Source organism: Hordeum vulgare, chromosome 2H (assembly GCF_904849725.1).
Source record: "Hordeum vulgare subsp. vulgare chromosome 2H, MorexV3_pseudomolecules_assembly, whole genome shotgun sequence".
In the NCBI taxonomy this organism is placed as follows: Eukaryota; Viridiplantae; Streptophyta; class Magnoliopsida; order Poales; family Poaceae; genus Hordeum; species Hordeum vulgare.
Window position 1 is genome coordinate 440,184,719 of NC_058519.1, and position 19,262 is coordinate 440,203,980.

Consider the following 19,262-nt stretch of genomic DNA (forward strand, 5'->3'; position numbering starts at 1 on the left):
TCCTCTAGCTTTCCAATTCTAGAATAATCTTGATCCAATTTTTCGTTAACTGGGTTGCTTTTCCCTTAGGTTTTTTAAAGTAACTCCTACCTTAGATCCATATTGAGTAATATGATTTTGAATATTTTTGTCCAAGTTTTCGATGAGCTCAATGGTAGCAATTTTATTTTCAATAGCATCAAGCCTTCGCATCACATGTTCCAAAGTTAAGATTGTTTCATTAACCATGAGTGGGGGTGAACCTGCCAAATTCGTCATAGCATTATAAGATTCAAAGGTATGGCTACCCAAGAATTTTCCTCCCATAATGGTATCCAAAACATATCTATTCCAAGGAGAGACACCCACATAAAAATTGCGAAGGAGAACGGTAGTAGATTGCTTACGAATAGAACTATTTTGAGCATTGCAAATTCTATACCAAGCATCTTTTAAGTTTTCTCCCCCCTTTGCTTAAAATTAAGAACTTCATTCTCGGGAATACTAGCGATAGTAGCAAGGCTAGCCATGAGTTTAAGCGATCTAACACCCAAGCAAACGAAAAAGGCAAACGAAAGAAGGGCGAACAAAAAAGCAAATCTTTTTGGTATTTTCTGAAAATCGTTTTAGAAGTGGGGGAGAGGAAAACGAGAGGCAAATGGAAAATAAAGTACATGCAAGAGATAAGTTTGTGTTGGGTACTTGGTAGGCTTGATCTTGCTATGTATCCTCCCCGGCAACGGCGCTAGAAATCCTTCTTGCTACTTCTTGAGCTTGCGTTGGTTTTCCTTTGAAGAGGAACATGTGATGTAGCAAAGTAGATAAGTATTTCCCTCAGTTTGTTGAGAACCAAGGTATCAATTCAGTAGGAGGAATAAGCAAGACCCCAGTCTTAGCACCTACACAAGCAATCAAACAGTTGCACCCAACTCTACAAAGGGGTTGTCAATCCATTCACAGTTATTTGCAAGGATGAGATCTCATAGAGATGGATATAAAAGGTTGCTAGAACTTAAAGTAAATAAATAGCAGCAATATATTTTTAGTATTTTTTGTTTATAGATCTGAAAGTATAATATGGGAAATAGACTCGGGTGCCATAGGTTTCACTAGAGGCTTCTCTCATGAAGGAAAATAATACGACGGGTGAACAACTTACTGTCGAGCAATTGATAAAAAGTGAATAATTATGAAGATACCCACGACAATGATTATGCATATAGGCATCACGTCTGTGTCAAGTAGACCGAAACAATTCTGCATCTACTACTATTACTCCACACATCGACCGACTCATGCCTGCGTCTAGAGTATTAAGTTCATGAAGAACAGAGTAATGCATTAAGTAAGATGACATGATGTAGAGGGATAAACTCAAGCAATATGATGAAAACACCAACTTTTTATCCTCGATGGCAACAATGCAATACGTGCCTCGCTACCCCTACTTTGTCACTTGGTGAGGACACCGCAAGATTGAACCCAAAACTAAGCACTTCTCCCATTGTAAGAATTACCAATCTAGTTGGCCAAACCAAACCAATAACTCGAAGAGACTTGTTAAGATATGAAATCATGCATGTAAGAATTCAGAGAAGATTCAAATAATATTCATAGATAATCTGAACATAATCCCACAATTCATAGGATCTCGACAAACACACCGCAAAAGAGTATTACATCGGATAGATCTCCATGAAGATCATGAAGAACATGGTATTGAAGAACAAATAAAGAGAAGAAGCCATCTAGCTACTAGTTGTGGACCCATAGGTCTATGGTGAACTACTCGCGCATCATCAGAGGGGCAATGGAGTTGATGTAGATGCCCTTCGTGATCAATTCCCTCTCCGACAGTTTACCGGAAAAGGCTTCAAGATTGGATCTCACGAGAACAGAGGCTCTCGACGGAGGAAAAGTATTTTTTGGCCTGTGTCTCGCATTGGGGGAATATTTGGGAATTATAGGATGAAGATTAGGGTTAGGAGACGTGCACGGGGCCCTATAGGCTTGTCGTCTTCCGGCAGGTCTCCTGCCCCCTTCTCCATGTCTGGCAGGTTTCTTCTGGTAAAAAAAATCATTCCAGAGATTTTATTTCGTTTGAACTTGTTTAATATTCCTTATCTGCAATACTCAAGAATATGAAAAAAACAGAAACTGACACTAGGCTCTAGATTAATAGGTTACTCCTAAAAATAATTTAAAATAGCATATTAATGCATATAAAACATTCAAAACAGATAATATAATAACATGGAATAATAAAAAATTATAGATACGTTGGAGACGTATCAATGGTAGCTTTTTCTGCTGTTAGTTGCAGCAAAAATCACAACCCCGTCGTCGCCACCACAAACTTCGTCGTGGCCGTTGCAACAAATCATGTCGTCGGATGTATTCGTTGCCGGTTGTAGCAAAAATCATGAAGCCATGTGCCATGTAGCAAAATGTGACACCGGTGGTAGCAGATAGCAATGCCTGTTGTAGCAAATTGTGATGGCAGTTGAAACATGTAGCAAAAATCGATGTTGGTTTCAGCATCCCTGTTTTGTGGTTGTGTCCCACCGTTGCAGTTATGCAGCTCATCCGTCAAATTAGGTGGTCGTGCGCGCGGGAACGGGGAGACCGCAACCTCGTCGGAGCTGAACGCCATTCGTCAAGGCCGGTTGCTGTCACCGCTCGCCTTCGCAGCTCGCCGTCGCCGCCGGGGCTGCTCGCCGTCGCAGCTCCCCATCGATGTGGGGTAGTAAACAGCCTCGTCAGGGCCGCGCGTCTTCATTGCTCGCAGCCACAGTGTTGAAAACGGAAGAAGCAAGGAGGGTGTGAATCTTCGATCGACGCACCGGTCACAAATGTTTACTTTTTTTTTTCATCCAACGGGCTGGTCGGGCTGTACGCTGGATACCAAAACGCGTCCTTACAGTTTGTTCTCATCTTTCCATTTAGTGTGCGTGGGGATATTCTCTCTTTTTTTGGTCAAACTGGTTGCGTCAGGTCAAACATGGACCAAATTGTTTACAATTATTTTCCGTTCCCAAAACACCAGTAGCATCTCCATAAAGGAAGACATCGTATTCTCCCTCCTCCATTTCTGGTCTTCGGAAATCCATCTTGTCAAACTAGAAACAAACCTCCTCTTTCTCCCTCCTCTCCCCTCTTCGAATCATCGCCGGGCACGAATTGGCGCTAGTTTCTGGATTCGACGATGAAATCGCCATTGCGCAAGTTCCGGGGCCTCGCCCTCCCCCATCACCACAAGGAGAGGAAGGACCAACGCCCGCCGCCCGCCAAGCTCGACGACCTCGTCGACGCCGCCCAGGTTTCGCCGACTCCCTACTCTCACTACGATTTTTTTCCCCTGGCATCATTACGCGCTGCTGGTTTGGAATATGCGCTTAAACTGGATCACGAGGCTTGGCCGATCGAGAAATTGCGGTATTGCCGGGCTGTTTCTCTTTAGTTTTTGTGTGTATCGGTCCTTGTTGGCTGCGTTGAAATTTTTTTGCTCGTAGCGATTATGTGAGATCGAAGGGAATTAAACTCTAGCGAGGGATAGAGAGATCATTTTTTTTCTTCGTCTGCCTTTCTTCTTTTACGCGTGAGGATGAACAAAGCAACAGTTCTATGCGACCGCTGTAACGATATTTTATTTCAATGGTTTGTGAAATTTGTGAGAACTGATTGTTTTTTTGTGTTATTCTGGCTGCTACACGCGTTTGATTTTTGTGGCTTGGCTCTGCTGGTCAAAGTCTATGGCAGGAAACTTTTATTGGAGAAAGGTGCTATCTGGAACGAGTCTTGGGTCAGCAATTCAAAGTCATTAGTGGAGTAATTTTTTATATGCGATAAACATGGCTGATGATTCTTATATATCAAGATATGTTAGTGTTTGCTGCTGATTATATATATGTTCAAGATTAGTATAAAAAATCTTTTATATTTAGGGAGTACTGGCTGCTGAGTCATATCGGCATCTTCCATTTCAACAGCAATGTAGTCAGTCCAACTTAGATGAAAGTGACTGAAGTGTTGATAGATGCTTGAAAGGGACTACGGGATTTTAGTCATGGCTAGAGTTGTAGAGCAGTAAGGGGGATGAGTGCAGTGCTCTGATTAATCTGAAGAAGTCCTTTATTTCATTCAGTTTTACTTTTTGATTTTTTGGTATAAGAATGAAAAGTTGACGCTTTTGCACGTGGCGATAATGAAGGAGAAGATTTAAGCATGCCAATGTTAAATGTAGGAGGGTTTGTTTTTGGATGCCGGTTCGTTTCGCTAGAAGGCCATGACTGCCATTTTTCATTTGCCGATGGGGCATGTTGTTAGCAAGAAGTGGATCTCAAAGCTGTTGATGATGTAGTACTATTTGCCTGTCTACTCTGCCCTTGGTAGGATCAAATCTTCAAATATCTATATGAAGTGGGCTAAACCTTAGCTTTTGTACAACATGATCTAATGGATCCAGGCTGCCAAACTCCTGTCAGAATGGTTTTTCCTTCTATTTGATAGTGTTCACAGTTCACCTGTCATTAGCAGGTGCAAAGATTATCAATCTGGTGGAAATACAGTTTCTGTAACCCAATTTATGTGAGGTTCTTATTTTGCAGGAGATGGAGGAAATGAGAACTTGTTATGATAGCTTGCTTTCGGCTGCAGCTGCAACAACAAATAGTGTATATGGTATGCTATAACATTTCTTTGATATAGTAATTTTTAACGAAATAAAAGTGCCCAAGTAACCTCTAATAGAGACTGTGTGCTCATGTAATAGTACTTCCATAATTCATTGTGATCAAATGTACACAGAGTTTGCAGAAGCTATGGCAGAAATGGGAACTTGCTTACTTGAGAAAACTGCATTGGATTGCGATGATGATGACAGTGGTGAGTTGTCTGGATGTATAAGCACATATTATATGGAAATTTGCATTCCTGGACTTATTCTTAGCAGTTTTTGCAGCAAAGGATATCTCTTGATTTAAATCTAACTCTGTTATATTTTCATGTTACTATTTTTTTTCTTCGTCAAAATTACCAGATTCTCCATGAAAAACAAATACCCCTGATGCTACTTTTTCTATACATGTGATTAGTCTAGATCTGTCCATTTGTTTTCTTATGGAACAAGGTCATAGTCGGATTTCAGTGAATATCGAAAGCGAAATTCTTGTGTTGTTTGTTTTGGAGGTCTACTTCCTTAGTCATAGAAGTATGTGGTCCTCTTGCGTTATTCATGTGGTCTTTTACCTGCAGGCAGGGTGCTGATGATGCTAGGAAAGGCTCAATTTGAACTACAAAAGTTTGTGGATAACTATGTAAATTTTCTTTCTACCTTAGTAACATTGAACTGAAACAGTCTTGGAAGTTGCCATACTGTCAGGTTCTTTCTACCTATGTAAATTTCCATGTACTGTAATACTCTGACCTGTAATTGTTATTTTTCAGCGCACAAATATCATTAATACAATCACAAACCCTTCAGAGTCTCTTCTCAAGGAGCTACAAGTTGTAGAGGTTTGATCTTTTTGACTGTGGTTGTCTCAACTTAATTAATACAATTAATTACTACCATCACGTTTTGTAATGTCATTCCAATTTAGTGTTTGTGTTGTAGTTATCATCATCTCTGAATACTAACTAACTAATTGAATTCCTTTTATACTTCAATTTATGAAACCATGACACGCGTCCCTTTCATTTGATTCTTACTAACACAGGAAATGAAGGACAACTGTGATCAGAGAAGGTACAAATTTACCTTGAATTTAACACATTTACCTTTTCTCTCTCCAAGTTCTGAAAAATGTTTTTTTGGCTTCAGAGAGGAATATGAAACCATGCGGTCAGCCTATAAAGATAAAGGACGATCAAGGAATCCCAAAACTGAAACATTCTCCCCAGAACAATTGCAAGCATCCTTTCTCGAGTACCAAGAAGATGCAACATTATTCATATTTCGCTTGAAATCATTGAAGCAAGGTCAATTCTTAAGTATTTTGACACAGGCTGCTCGCCATCATGCTGCTCAGGTACGTTAACTCTTCTTCACAGGAGTTATTAATATTTAATATGGATCCCTACAATGGTATACACTATTAACCATCTCATAATTGTTTGAACTTTCAGTTGAGTTTTTTCAGGAGAGGCTTGAAGTATCTAGAGGCGCTAGAACCTCATGTAAAAGCAGTTGCTGAGAAGCAGCACATTGATTATCAGTTCAGTGGACTAGATGATGACACTGATAATGATGATTACAGCTCTTACCAGGACAATCACAGTGAGGGCAGTGAGTTGAGTTTTGACTACGGGATAAACTTTCCTGCTTCCAGAAGTTCAATGGATGTAAGCTCTCCTCTTCCCAAATTGTCCATTCAATTGTTATTTGACTCATGTACCCCTTAGTGTTATATCAGTATTCAGTATGAAATTTATCTGTGTTGATCAATACTCAAGTTCGTTGTGACCACATAGTCTACTCAGTTTATGTTTCTTCAGTGTCAGTTAGTAGTGCCTATTGGTTGAATTTCCATTTCTATATTCCCTGGCAACGTTCAGCAAATTAAACACTACTTTTGCGCTAAATATCAACGACTTGTCTATTTTGGTTTGAAAAATTGTTGCTGTTATGGTCCACCTAGCTGGTTACAAACCGCATTGATATTTGGTAGTAAATTGGGGCTAACTGAGGTGAATTTGCGGGAGAGCAGAATCAGAGATACGAAGCAGAGGAGCCAAATGAGAGGAACACGATACTTCCGATGTAGTCTGTCCTTTCTAGCTAACGTTCTTGTGCTCCTTTTATGTGCCATCCCACATACCTGGCTGGGTGATCCCCGAGTATATACGGCAGCACAGCTCAATTCCATTCCTGGGCAGATGGATCACAGTGCTCACCCAGACTTTCCATTCCCATGTTTTAACCAAAGAATGTTAAAATACCTGTCCTATCTACATTTTCTATTATTCTAAACACCATTTGTTTTGTGTGTAGTTGGATCAGTCTAATATGGAGAGTCCCACTAAACCTCTGAAGGAACATGAGCAGGTAATCCTTCAACTTCTAGTCAGGCTACCCTTGCCATTCCATTGTCAACGAGTTACATGCTGATTACAAACATTCTCTTAAGGAAACGTGTAGCAATGGTATGTTCTGCGGCCACATGGTAGTCTAGGTTAACCTGCAGTGGATCTGTTTCCATATCAAGCTAACTGCCATATCAGTTCTTTTTCCTTCTTTTTTTGATATGAGAGTTTTGGGGCATTGAGATTTTGGTTGAAGTGACGTTCAGTTTGTAAATTTACACTTGCTGGTGATAAATATTTCTGATATAGACTCCTCAAAATATTCTATATAGACCACCTGCTCAAAGCTGACTATCATCATCTACTTTTAGCCTACGGATTACCGTCATTTTTCCTGTCAGTGGTGTGTGTCTATACCGGGAACTATTAGTTATAGCTGTACAAAATGTCACTCCATACACTCGATGAAGCACACTAATCTGTACTTTCTTGCTATATAGGGTTTAAATAACAGTGTGATAATCAGATTAGGATTTGTTTCTGGTCCTTGCTTCCTTCACTTGTTCCAGTCCTTGTTTGTTTTCTTATTACTATTATTATACTCCTGCTCTCTTGTTATTTAAGTCTGACGATGCAGCATCTTGAGCATGTTCTAAAGTTCTTCTAATTGTCATTTGTTCACTTACAGGAACAAGCCAAACAAATAGAGACAGATTTTGCAGCTCCTCGAATGAAGCCTGAGTTTATTACTCAATCAGCACCAATTTTTGCTGATAATGTGCTTGATCCATCTGTGAGGCTTCGCAAGTTGAATTCTCCAATGTTCTCCAGCCCACTACATTCAAGTAGAACAAATTATTCCTACAAACTCCCGACACCAGATGATGATAAAAACTCCACTTCAGCAGGCACCAACAGATCACCTCATTCAGATAAATCAGAGAGTAAACCACATGTGGCAGCAAATTTGTGGCATTCCTCTCCGCTTGTGAAAGATTATAAGCCGAGCTCCTTGTACAGCGGGCCTGTTAAGATGCCATCAAGTACTGAGAGGAGATCATCACCATTAGTTTATTCCTACTCCACTTCAGATTCAAAGAAAATGAAGAGGGAATCTTTTTCTGGCCCAATTCCAAGTAAAGCAGGGTTAAGCAAACCCTTGTTTTCCGCTGCTGGTCACAGAGCATCAGTAAACTATCCTCCTCGTGTTATGTCAACAAAATCACATGGACCAGGTTCTCTTCCATCTGTGGCTCCAAAAGTCCCTAGGATAACTTCACTGCCAACAACATCCCCCAGAATTAGTGAGCTTCATGAGCTGCCTAGGCCTCCTGCACCTTTAGACACTCTCCGACCTGGTCTGGTTGGATATTCTGGTCCTTTGATATCAAGGCGGCAAATGCCTAATGTACCAACCCGTGCCTCCCCACCGTCAAATACAGCATCACCGCTTCCACGACCACCTGCTGCCATGACTCGCAGCTATTCTATACCTTCAAATAGCCAAAGAACACCTATTATTACTGTGAATAAGTTGTTGGAGTCTAGGCATAGCAGAGAGAGCAGCGAAGTTTCCTCGCCCCCACTAACACCTATATCTTTGGCAGATGTTTCACGCAAATCAATAGCAGAAACAACTATAGACACCAGAAGGATAAAGGGTAAGTTTCTACTGCTAAATAATTGGTTTCACGCAAATTTATCTGTAAATAATAATTTTATGTTTAAACCTCACCATAGATTTATGTTCTGAACTATGCCTTCAGTGTTGGTTTTACTCCATTATTGTTTTCGATTATCTCATTGTGATATGCTTTCCATTTTTAGATATCTGCTCTTTTCAATGGTTTCATTGGTTTTGGTCATGACATTATGAGTACTTTTGGGGAAAGTATCTAGATCATACTCCCTCCATCACATATTAATTGTCGCTCAAACGGATGTATCTAGCACTGAAATACATTTAAATACATCTGTTTGAGCGACAATTATATGGGACGGTGGCAGTACTATAATTCACATGTGAATAAAATGCAATCCACTCGTTATCTTTTTGCAAGATTCCAATATTCATATATATTCAATCTTTACTGCGCAAATGCTACTACATAATGTAAAATGCCATGTCTAACTATATTCTATCCTTTGATTGCAGAAACCTCGTGAGCACTCACACATCCAAACCTGTTTATAATTGTAGGCAATTTTGTACGTAAGTAGTTTGCATTCTTGGTTTTCTTCAATAGTCTTTGGTGTATTTTGTGAAACAAAAGGGTGAAATAAAGATAGCAATATTTTACCTTCATTCACTTATTATGAAAGATTTCTATCCTTGGCGTATTTATTTGCCTACTTATTGGATTTTTTTACTCCATGGCTTGCATATCTGAAGTATTTATTGGATTTAGGTGTATCTGTCCACCATTGTCCTTGTTTGCACGGAGATTCCATTTTTCCGAGAGCGGGATGATATAAAACTTGAATGATTAACATATTGTTCTTTTAATCAGCGGATATATTTTGCAGTTTTCTAAGAACTTCACTTCACAACTATGCAGTCTACTAAAAATAAATCTGTGCTGACATAATTATATCAAAGCTGTATTTGTGCTAATTATAAATACATGATAATGATTTGTTGCTCTCCTAACATAGTACTAATGGTCCGCTCGTCCTGAGCTGAATTCGTGTTTTTTTTTAAAAAAAAATAGCACATGATGGAGCTAGACTAGAAATGGGACGCGTCGTTTCCATTCAAAGTCTTCTATTGGGGGTTGTGAGTCAAAGGTTAGGTATAGCTTTGAGCCAAAAAAATGTGAATCAAAGGACTTCCATTAATTGGTAGGATTATCCTTACAATCCTTCAAAAGGAGCTGAAAAATAAGGGGAGGTGCATCCAACATCCAAACCCCCCAGGTAAGTTCTTTGGCTTGGACATGACATTTAGTTCATGTTGCTATTCCCGCATCCGGGGGGTACGTTGGATGAAATAATTTCTTAGATGTATTACCCTATCCAGGGGTTGGGACCCCTTTGACGGATCAGTGGAATCTTTATGCCCCAAGCCTTGATTCGGGACATGCTGAAAGCGGACATCTATGAAGCGCGAAGAGAGCCTCCACTCTTGGTACCGGAAGCATGCCGACCTATTCTGACTGCCTTGAATCAACGAGCGGGCGACATTGGAGCAGTTCGACTCCAGGATGCAATGCATGTCAGCAAGTTCAGAAAACTGTCTTGCCTGCCTTTGTATCGTGTACAAAAAAAAGAGACGGTCTTGTCCCTTCCATTCATGCCAGGCTCTCAGTCACTTCGGCACTTTGACTGCTATCGCCCAGAACAGACGCTGCTAGCAACACTTCACCTCTACAGTTGTGCAGCACCACACCTAACGTCTGTCTCATGGGTAGCAGGATCGAATCGAGCATCAACATTGATCTTCCCGAGAAGGAGACCACGCAGCTGAGGGAGCCACTGCAACGCCTTTGAGTTTCTTCTGGTGCAACAGTCTGTTTTTTTTATCAGTTGCTTTGTGTGGTATGGTAGCAACATTCTACAACCAAAACAGAGAAATAAACATGGATTAGTGCTGCTAACGTGATAATTTTTGTTTTCTGTATGGTGGACCCAAGGCTTAACAAATAGAGAGAAAAAAGGCAATCGGGATACCGCACAACAGAAAAGAGGAGAAATGGTTAGGTGAAACAAGCTTGGAGTTGTAGAACTGTGAAGCCAGGAGATATGCTATACACATCCTGTAAAAGAAGGGAGGGAGTGGATTGACAAGGAAGAAATCACATGTGTGACCCGTTTATCATTGGCTGCAAGACCTCTTGCTTCTCCACCGCGACAATGGATGGTTTTCCTATTAGAGTTCAACATGGATTACAACTAGGATTTGGACAACCATAATTGTGATCCTCTACTAGAATTTGTGCAATGGGCTCTTCTTCCTTTTTGAAGTGACCTCACAGGCGGGAGAGGCTTTGGCTGCGGTCAGACAGTGTGAAGCCTCGCTCTTTATAGGCAGGAAGGCACAAGCGATGGCCTCGTGGTTAATGGTTGGGCTCGCCTCCATTGCTCGCGTGATCGGCTGATGGGGTAGAGCCCTCATAATTCCACTTTGGGGCCCATCTTGGTCGAGGCTCATCTGCGGTTTCTGTGCCCATAGTTTGACGATGACCCATCAAAGGGTTTTTGGCCCATCAATATGGTGTGTCTCCTCGGAATCATCACCAGCTGGCAAGGTCGAGGGCTACTGTCAGTGATACGAAAAACAGCCCCCCCCCCTCCGGATAAAGTAAGACGGTTCATCCTCGTATCCTGGCAATGTGCGTTAGGCTGGCCATAGTGGGAGTAACTTAGGTAGTATCATGTACTTGGGACTAGCAAACATGCTGATGTGGCAGACAATTAAAGAAGAGAGAGAGAGTTTGAGTAACATAGGTAGATACTGCAACATGTTAAATGCTATGCTACTATGTGTCATGCATGTCAATAAATGAGGCTATCTATGATACTATGCACTATGAACGTAGTATCATACAATAGTATCATATGCATAATACTACTATATGATACTCCCCACTATGGCCAGCCTTAGTAGGCGCTACAAGGAGGCACTACGAATCTAGTGTTCATGGTCACCTGGCGGTAGTCCCCAGATGCTTTCGACACCATCGTCCCTCCCCTGGGGATGGGGGTTATGTGGTGGGTCCTCACCCACCATTTGGGTACAAGTGCTTGGTGGGGCGGGGTTGGCGACCCCGCCCCCATGGGTTTTCTGGGACGGCTGATATATTTTATTGGCCAACTAACGTGGCCGCAAGGGTCGTACCCAGAAGAACAGTGATGACAAGGGTGGTGTGACCCTTATCATCACCTTGCATGACCAGGCCGGCCATGAGCCGAATGGGATGTTTGAGGATGGGCATGTTTGACTTAGGCTATGGCCAAGGACGGCAAAACCTTCCAACTACATTCTGTTGACAACGGAAGCCAAGGTATTGTAGGGGTACAACAAGGCGACGACATGGGAGTCCTCTGCCTACCGCTACCCACCCAATGGCATCATGATGGTCCTTCGTGTGAGCGATGTGCAAAGGGGTCCACCCCATCCCAGTCGCTCACACGGGTTGAGGAAGGTTTTTTCTTCCAAGCTATATAAGGAACGACAAAAGGCCGTCCGACAAAAGGTGAGAAAGACAACGTTTAAGAGCTCAATGTGCTCGTTGTAAGCAGCAGACCTCTCGATATACAACAAAAGCACACAAACCAAGAGTAGGAAACTGGTTGGAATTTTAACCCCTAGCCGAACAATCTAGGAGATCTCCTTGGTCTCTGATCTCGACGACCACCCGTGGACATGATTTCTCTCCTTGGACAATGAAACAATGGCGTAGAGGTTGACTAAGTCATAGGTCTTGTTGTCATATCCTGTAATTTTGCTTAATATTTAATAAAATATATGTTGCATCACAACGATGCAAAGGATGGGGGGCTTAAGCTCCTGTTTGAAGAAAATATGGTGTTCTAATTCTTGTTCTCTTGATATTTTGCATTCCAAAATGTCAAATTTTCACGCAAATATTTGCAAGCACACACAATATAGCCTGTTACATACTCCCTCCGGCCCAAAATACAGTGCATATTTAATAAAAAAATAGTGCTTATTATTCTTTTATAAAGTCAAATATGTAAAATTTGACCAAGTTTTATAGAAAATTTAATGATCATATATATTACTAAATCAATACTGCTAGATTCATTCTGAAATATATTTTCATATGATACATACTCCCTCCGCCCCAAAATTTGTCTTAGGTTTGTCTAAATATGAATGTATTTAGTCATGTTTTGGTATTTACATACATCCATTTCTAAAAAAAACCTAAGACAAGAATTTTGAGATGGAGGGAGCATTAGGTATTGTAGCTATTGATTTTTTTCTTATAAACATTGTGAAGTTCGACAGAAACCAACACGCAGAATCTTACCGACAAACGGTTTTTTATGTTGTTTCTATTTAGTATCACTGTTAACCAGTTTTCTAAAATCTCTGGTTCATGAAATCTTTGTTAATTTCACAAAGATTTCACGTGAGTGATCTACTTGTATGCTAGATGTAGAAAATGAATCTACACTGTACTCTTGGAAAGCTTTGAAAGAGAAATCCAAGCCCAACTTTTCGCTTCATGATATCGTTGGCTCTAGAAAAGGAACTTTCCCATGCATGAAGCCATGGCAGCCATCAAAAGTTCTGATATTCTTCATCCAAAGACTTTGGTTCTTCTCTCCGTCCCGTTGCAAGAATAAGGGCACGCTATCGTTTTTGACTGACACGTAGAAGATTAGGAATGGCAGAAAGTTGTATGAAGTCAACTGCCCCTTACCAACTTGGTAAGGCCAAGATGCGTTCTGAAAGGAGGAAAACGGTTTCAGAAAGCGAAGTGCAACTTTCATGCACCAGGCATTTGATTGTCGACACAAATTGCCTGAATGTGAACAGAAGAAACCTTGAGAGTAGCAAGAGTATTTACCCCTAATCTCTGTACATCCTAGACTGACTTTCTATTACCACCACAGATAAAAGGTTGCGTTTATCTAGTTTGACATGCCTTCTTAGTACTCCCTCTGTACCGAAATATTTATAGTTTTGGTAGGCTGAGGGAGTATGAGTTACCCAAACCCAAACTGTAGGGAATAAATAACTTTAAATAGACGTGGACGACGCCCTCTCCTCTTCCCCACATCGCAAAAGCATAAGGTAGTCTGCAAGGTAGATGAACTCTTCTCCAGAATGATACTACATATCCAAGAGGGAATATATCAAGATTTGCTTTGGATTGTGTGAACCACGGCATACTTTCTGTTTTATTGGAAATGGAAAATCAGAATGATAACTGTTGTGTCGGTATTGTTCTGCAAGTGTGTGCACCTCTCGCTATTAAACTGAAAATGTTCATGCCCAGTGGACCTCAGCCTCTGTATGACTGTATCCTTCCCCCCTTAGCCTAGTGATCGAACAGAATATATTCGAGTGCCACGAAATATATATGCGTCAACGATCAGTGACCGGTATCTGTAGAGGTTGCGGACGGTGGCAAACTGATAAGTTAGCATCCTGGCTCCCGCATTTTCGCTATAAATAGCGCGAAACATAAGCCGCAATGCTGTCACCTCCGGTAGGAAGAAGCTAGGGAGAAGAGGGGCTTTGCATGAGGGCCAGAGCCTGCTTCATCTGGTAGCCAAGGATGACTTGCCTATATGCTCTTTCAGAAGCCCCGGTTATTACATGGATGGTTTCAGATGAGTTCCATGATAGGCGGTCACCTTGGCTAGCCTGAGCAGCTCTTGTCTGTCATGGAAGGCCTCTCCTTCTCATTCTCTGCCATATCTATCTCAGGTTCTCAGGACTGTTTGAATTGCAGCTGACAGGTAATATGATTCAGTGGTTATTCATGAATAGATATGGCCTGTAGTTCTTGTTTTCAAAGTACGTATAGAATATGTGTGCGTAATAAGCCTTGGCTTTGCTAATCTGCCTACGATAGTCGATAGGCATTGCAATAGTTGCGCATTGCAATGCTTCAATGCATCTGCCCCTGCTATCTACGGTACCCCAGAGAATTGTAGATGTCGTAAAGAACAGTAATCTATATATTTTACATAGGCAATCCCCACTAGCGGTCGCTAATTGCTACTCCATCTGTCCTATAGTATAAGAGCGTGAGTGTATTTTTCTTCTCTCACAGCGAGCCAAATCATCACAGTAATTATAGTCGTTGGATATGCTAGCTCAGACCATAATACTCGTTCGATCTAGATGTTGAGAGCCTCTCCACTAAGCAGGATGCAGTACCCTACTCTTACATTTTAAGTGGGTTTTAAAAACTATCATCGTCTCCTATTAATTCCAGACTCGGGTAAGGGCCAGTTCTTTTCGTAGCTTCTAGAATAAACTGAAATAAGCTGCCACCTACCCTGCTTATTCTAGAAGCCCAATCAAATATATTCTTTTAGAAACCTACTAATTAAGTCTTGATTGCTAGGCTTTAAAAAAATATTTTTAGTTGGGCTTCTAGAATAAGCTGGGTAGGGGGCAGCTTATTCTAGAAACCCAAAAAAGCTACCAAAAGAACTAGTCCTAAAGCAACGTGAGTAATACTTATGCTTTCTTATCCGTTCTTCATGGTACAGCTTATGCATAGATGATAGAACGTAAGTTATGTTCAGATTTCTTATATGTTCAGGTAGGCAGACCATGCAAAGGGGATAGTACTTTTTTTTTATCAAACCCTAAATTAATCTGTGCATGTATACCAATGTGCAAGTCACCGTGTGTCATGTCAGCACTTTCAGTTTTGGTGATGGCATGATTTGTACTTGTTTCATAGCAAAAATAAATATATAAATAAATAATATTAGTAATTCGTACTTATTTTATATTATGTTTTACAGAACCTCTACATATTTCATCAGGATTACCTGCTCGCATCATTTACTCCACTTTTTTGCGTTAGATGTCATCCTTTTCTTTTTTGTTGCATCTCAATGTAATGAAACTTGTAGCAGACCTTGTGCATTTTTCCAAAATCTCTATAGAGGTACATGTGCCCATGTCTCGACTACACATATTAGGGTGTATTTGGCAGCCGTTTTAATGCAGCCTGGTTCAACGAAGCCTGGCTCATCGGAGGCTGGTTGACGAAATACAAGCGAAAAACTAACATCTGTACATTGTTTGATTGCCTGGATATAGGCCTCTCAAATTAGGGAAGCAATTTGGGCATAGCGTTTGGTTATCTGCATTGGCTCGGCTCTCGCAACTACACAGTATTTGGTTGTATATGCGGGATATGATTACGAGCTAACACTTACACTTAATATACATAGTTATACCATGCCTCGCGACTGCGATGGACAGTGATCGCGGCGCCGCGTCCGACACGACGAGCATGGAGTCTCGGGCGAGCATTACTGCCGGCGCCGCGGCGAACTAGTTGCCAGCGTCGCCACCACAGTGAAAGTCCGTGCGGAGGAGCGTTGAGGCAGAGGACGGAGGATGAGAAATGCAGTGTGTGTCGGGCCATGGCGACTACGATGGACGACGACTGCGACGCTGCGTCCAACATGTCGAACGCGAAGTCCCGGACGAGCGTTCCTGCCGGCGGCACCACGTCGAACTAGTTGCTAGCGTCGTCGCCTCATGGAAAGTCCCTGCGGAGGAGTGCTGAGGCAAAGGATGGGGAGGAGAACTATAATGCGTGTTGGACCATGTCAACTGCGGCGGACGGTGGTCGTGGTGCCACGTCCTATACCACGTTCAGGAGTCGTGCGCGAGCGGCCTCGTCGGCAACGTGACGAAGTAGTTACTAGCCTCGTCACCACAGAGAAAGTCTGCATGGAGACAGTGGATAGGGTAGGAGAAATGCAGTGCCTGCGCCATGATAGCGTCGGTGTAGTAGGACGAGAGTGAGGAGGCCAAGATGACCGACGTAAAAACGGCTCCATTGTAGTAGAATGTGGGCAAGGAGGTCAAGAGGAACGACACCGGTGTTGAAAGGGACGAATATGAGGACTTTGAGATAGAGGACAGCGGAGAAGAACTACCATGTGCGCATAATGACGGCCTCAATGCAGTAAGATCATCAAAACAAAAAAGTTATAACACGAATGTCGTGTAAAACTGCGTGATGAAGTTGCCGGTCAAAGGAAATTTTAAATGGCCGACCATGCGCGCGATGAAATTGATAAAATTGGTCCAAAATAGCTTCAAATATGAACACAAAATTAAGCATTTACAATCGGCGAAACTACAAACCGATCGTGGTACCGTAACATTCATGTGTATCTTTTTTGTGTAGAGCTTATCTCGAATCGAAGCACCATTGTGTAGATTAGAGGGGAGAAGGAAGAAAGGAAATTAGAAGAAGAAGAAGCACATACCCAACTCATATCCCTTCGGCCTCCTCTCGTGCAAGGGTCACATCCATGTGCGTTCGTTGTGCATCGCTCGGGCCTGACTCTAGAGAAACTGTCGATTCGAGCATAGCTCTTGGGCCTGGCTTGGGGGTGCTTCAAAGTTTGGGTCATGAACCTTATGCGGGAAACCAAACGCGTTCTTATGAATTTCCCACCAACGCGCGCGTCATTTGTCTAGTAAGATATATGTTCTAAGCAAGCTTCATAGGTCATACCTGAAATCATTTTCTCTCCAACATGCATTTAAGTAGTAGTCATTGTATTAGAAGAAAGGTAGGCGCCGAGATTGTGGTCGGTGGGGGTTCGAGCCACCCGTATGGCTTCCCTCGGCCGTCTAATATGTGGACCTCCCAACCCAAAACACGATGCAACAAAGCTTTTTGGCCATTTTGTTGCAACAATCATCTCGCCCCCCGCAAAGACCCAAGAAATGAGCCTGGTCGTAATGGGAGTATCATAGATAGTATCATGCATGCCAACTAGGTAATTTTGATGAGGTGACGTAGGATTAAATGAAGAAAGAGAAAGTTGAGTATCATATCATGATACCGTATCGTATTAAATGATGGACTACTATGTGTCATGCATGGCAATAAATGAACTATCTATGATACTAAGATATGATACTATGCACTACGAATGTAGTATCATATGCATGATACGCCCCATTACAACCAGCTTGAGAGTGCTCCCCATCCGCTACGTCGCTAAGATCCCTCAGGGTTCTGTGCCGGTTAGCTGGGAGAGATCACATAGACCTCCCTAACAAACCACTCCTAATACCTCTTGTGAAAAGTATGTTCTTGAGAGAGATGCATCTATTGAAAACTATGGCCCCAAAATCTATTCAACATATTTACTAAACCCTAAATACCTTACTATAATTTATTTAATTTAATTTTACTTCTTACTATAATAGTATCTATGTGATCTCCGTGATACGTCCAATTTACCTCATGTTTTCCTATTGATATTTATTATGTTTTGAGTCATCATTTCACTTTATGATGCAATCCTAATTCCTTTTCTCTCTTATTTTGCAAGATTCATACAAAGAGGGAGATTGCTGCCAAAAGGAATTATGGACCAGGCTACACAAGAGTGGGATATTCTCTGGAACTCCAAATGACCTAATTTTTTTACGGAGAATGGTTTTGAAATATATAAAAAAATTAGCAAAATAAATACGAGAAGGGGACCCACCAGGAGGCCACGAGCCTAGGGCACGCCCTAAACCCCAGGGTGCGCCCCGGAGCTCGTGGCCCCCCTAGCAGGCCTCGATGCCCATATTCTCATATATGAATTCATTTTCCCTAGAAAAAAAATCTTAAGATTACTTTCGAGATGAAGCGCCATCGTCTCGAAGCGGAACCTGGCCAGGAGTACTTCTGCTCTCCGACGGAGCGATTCCGTCGGGGAAACTTCCCTTTGGGAGGGGAAATCTAAGCTGTCGTCATCACCAATGCTTCCTCCATCGTGGGAGGACCAATCTTCGTCAATATCTTCAGCAGCACCATCTCATCTCAAACCCTAGTTCATATCTTGTATACAATCTTTGTCTCCCAAACCTCAAATTTGTATGTGTGAGTCGCTAGTACTATTGATTACATCTCGTAGTTGATGCTAGTTGGTTTAATTGGTGGAATATTATACGTTCATATCCATAATCATATTCATTACACCTATGATATTGAACATGATGATGATTTGTGAGTAGTTACTTTCGTTCTTGAGGACATGGGAGATGTCTTGTTGTAAGTAATCATGTGAAGTTGGTATTCGTTTGATATTTTGATTATGTGTATGTTTCTCTTCCTTTAGTGGTGTCATGTGAACGTTGACTACATGAAACTTCATCATATTTGGTCATAAGGGGAAGCATTAGGGGGTAATAAGTATATGATGGGTTGCGAGAGTGAGAGGAGTTTAAACTCTAGTTTATGTGTTATTCCTAAAGGGATGATTTGGATCCATATGTTTCATGCTATGGTTATATTTATCTTAATTCTTCTTTCGTAGTTGCGGATGCTTGCGAGAGGGGGTAATCGTAAGAGGATTGCTTGTTCAAGTAAGAACAACACCCTAGCACTGTTCCACAAACACATCAAATTATCAAAGTACCGAATGTGAATCAACTAAACATGATGAACGTGAGGAGACGATAATTCCCATGTGTCCTCGAGAGCACTTTACTTTCTATAAGTGAACTTTAGGGCTTTCCCTTTGCTATAAAAAGGATTGGGCCACCTTGCTTCACCTTTGTTACAATTGTTACT

At 41.6% G+C, this 19,262-nt stretch overlaps 1 protein-coding gene and 1 long non-coding RNA gene across 2 annotated transcripts; both read left to right on the forward strand.

Annotated features, from left to right (window-relative positions):
• Positions 1–2,966: 2,966 nt before the first annotated feature.
• Positions 2,967–9,307, forward strand: LOC123426566 (uncharacterized protein At2g33490-like). Its single transcript, XM_045110422.1, has 11 exons — positions 2,967–3,298; positions 4,587–4,659; positions 4,786–4,863; positions 5,233–5,294; positions 5,425–5,493; positions 5,697–5,725; positions 5,801–6,008; positions 6,106–6,321; positions 6,971–7,024; positions 7,691–8,663; positions 9,158–9,307. The coding sequence occupies exons 1-11, from the start codon at positions 3,185–3,187 to the stop codon at positions 9,166–9,168; spliced, it is 1,887 nt and encodes a 628-aa protein (XP_044966357.1). The 5' UTR covers positions 2,967–3,184; the 3' UTR covers positions 9,169–9,307.
• A 4,431-nt stretch (positions 9,308–13,738) lies between these two features.
• On the forward strand, positions 13,739–18,671 carry LOC123426567. Its single transcript, XR_006622275.1, has 2 exons — positions 13,739–14,439; positions 18,031–18,671. It is a non-coding gene; the product is annotated as an uncharacterized LOC123426567 (long non-coding RNA).
• Positions 18,672–19,262: the final 591 nt, after the last annotated feature.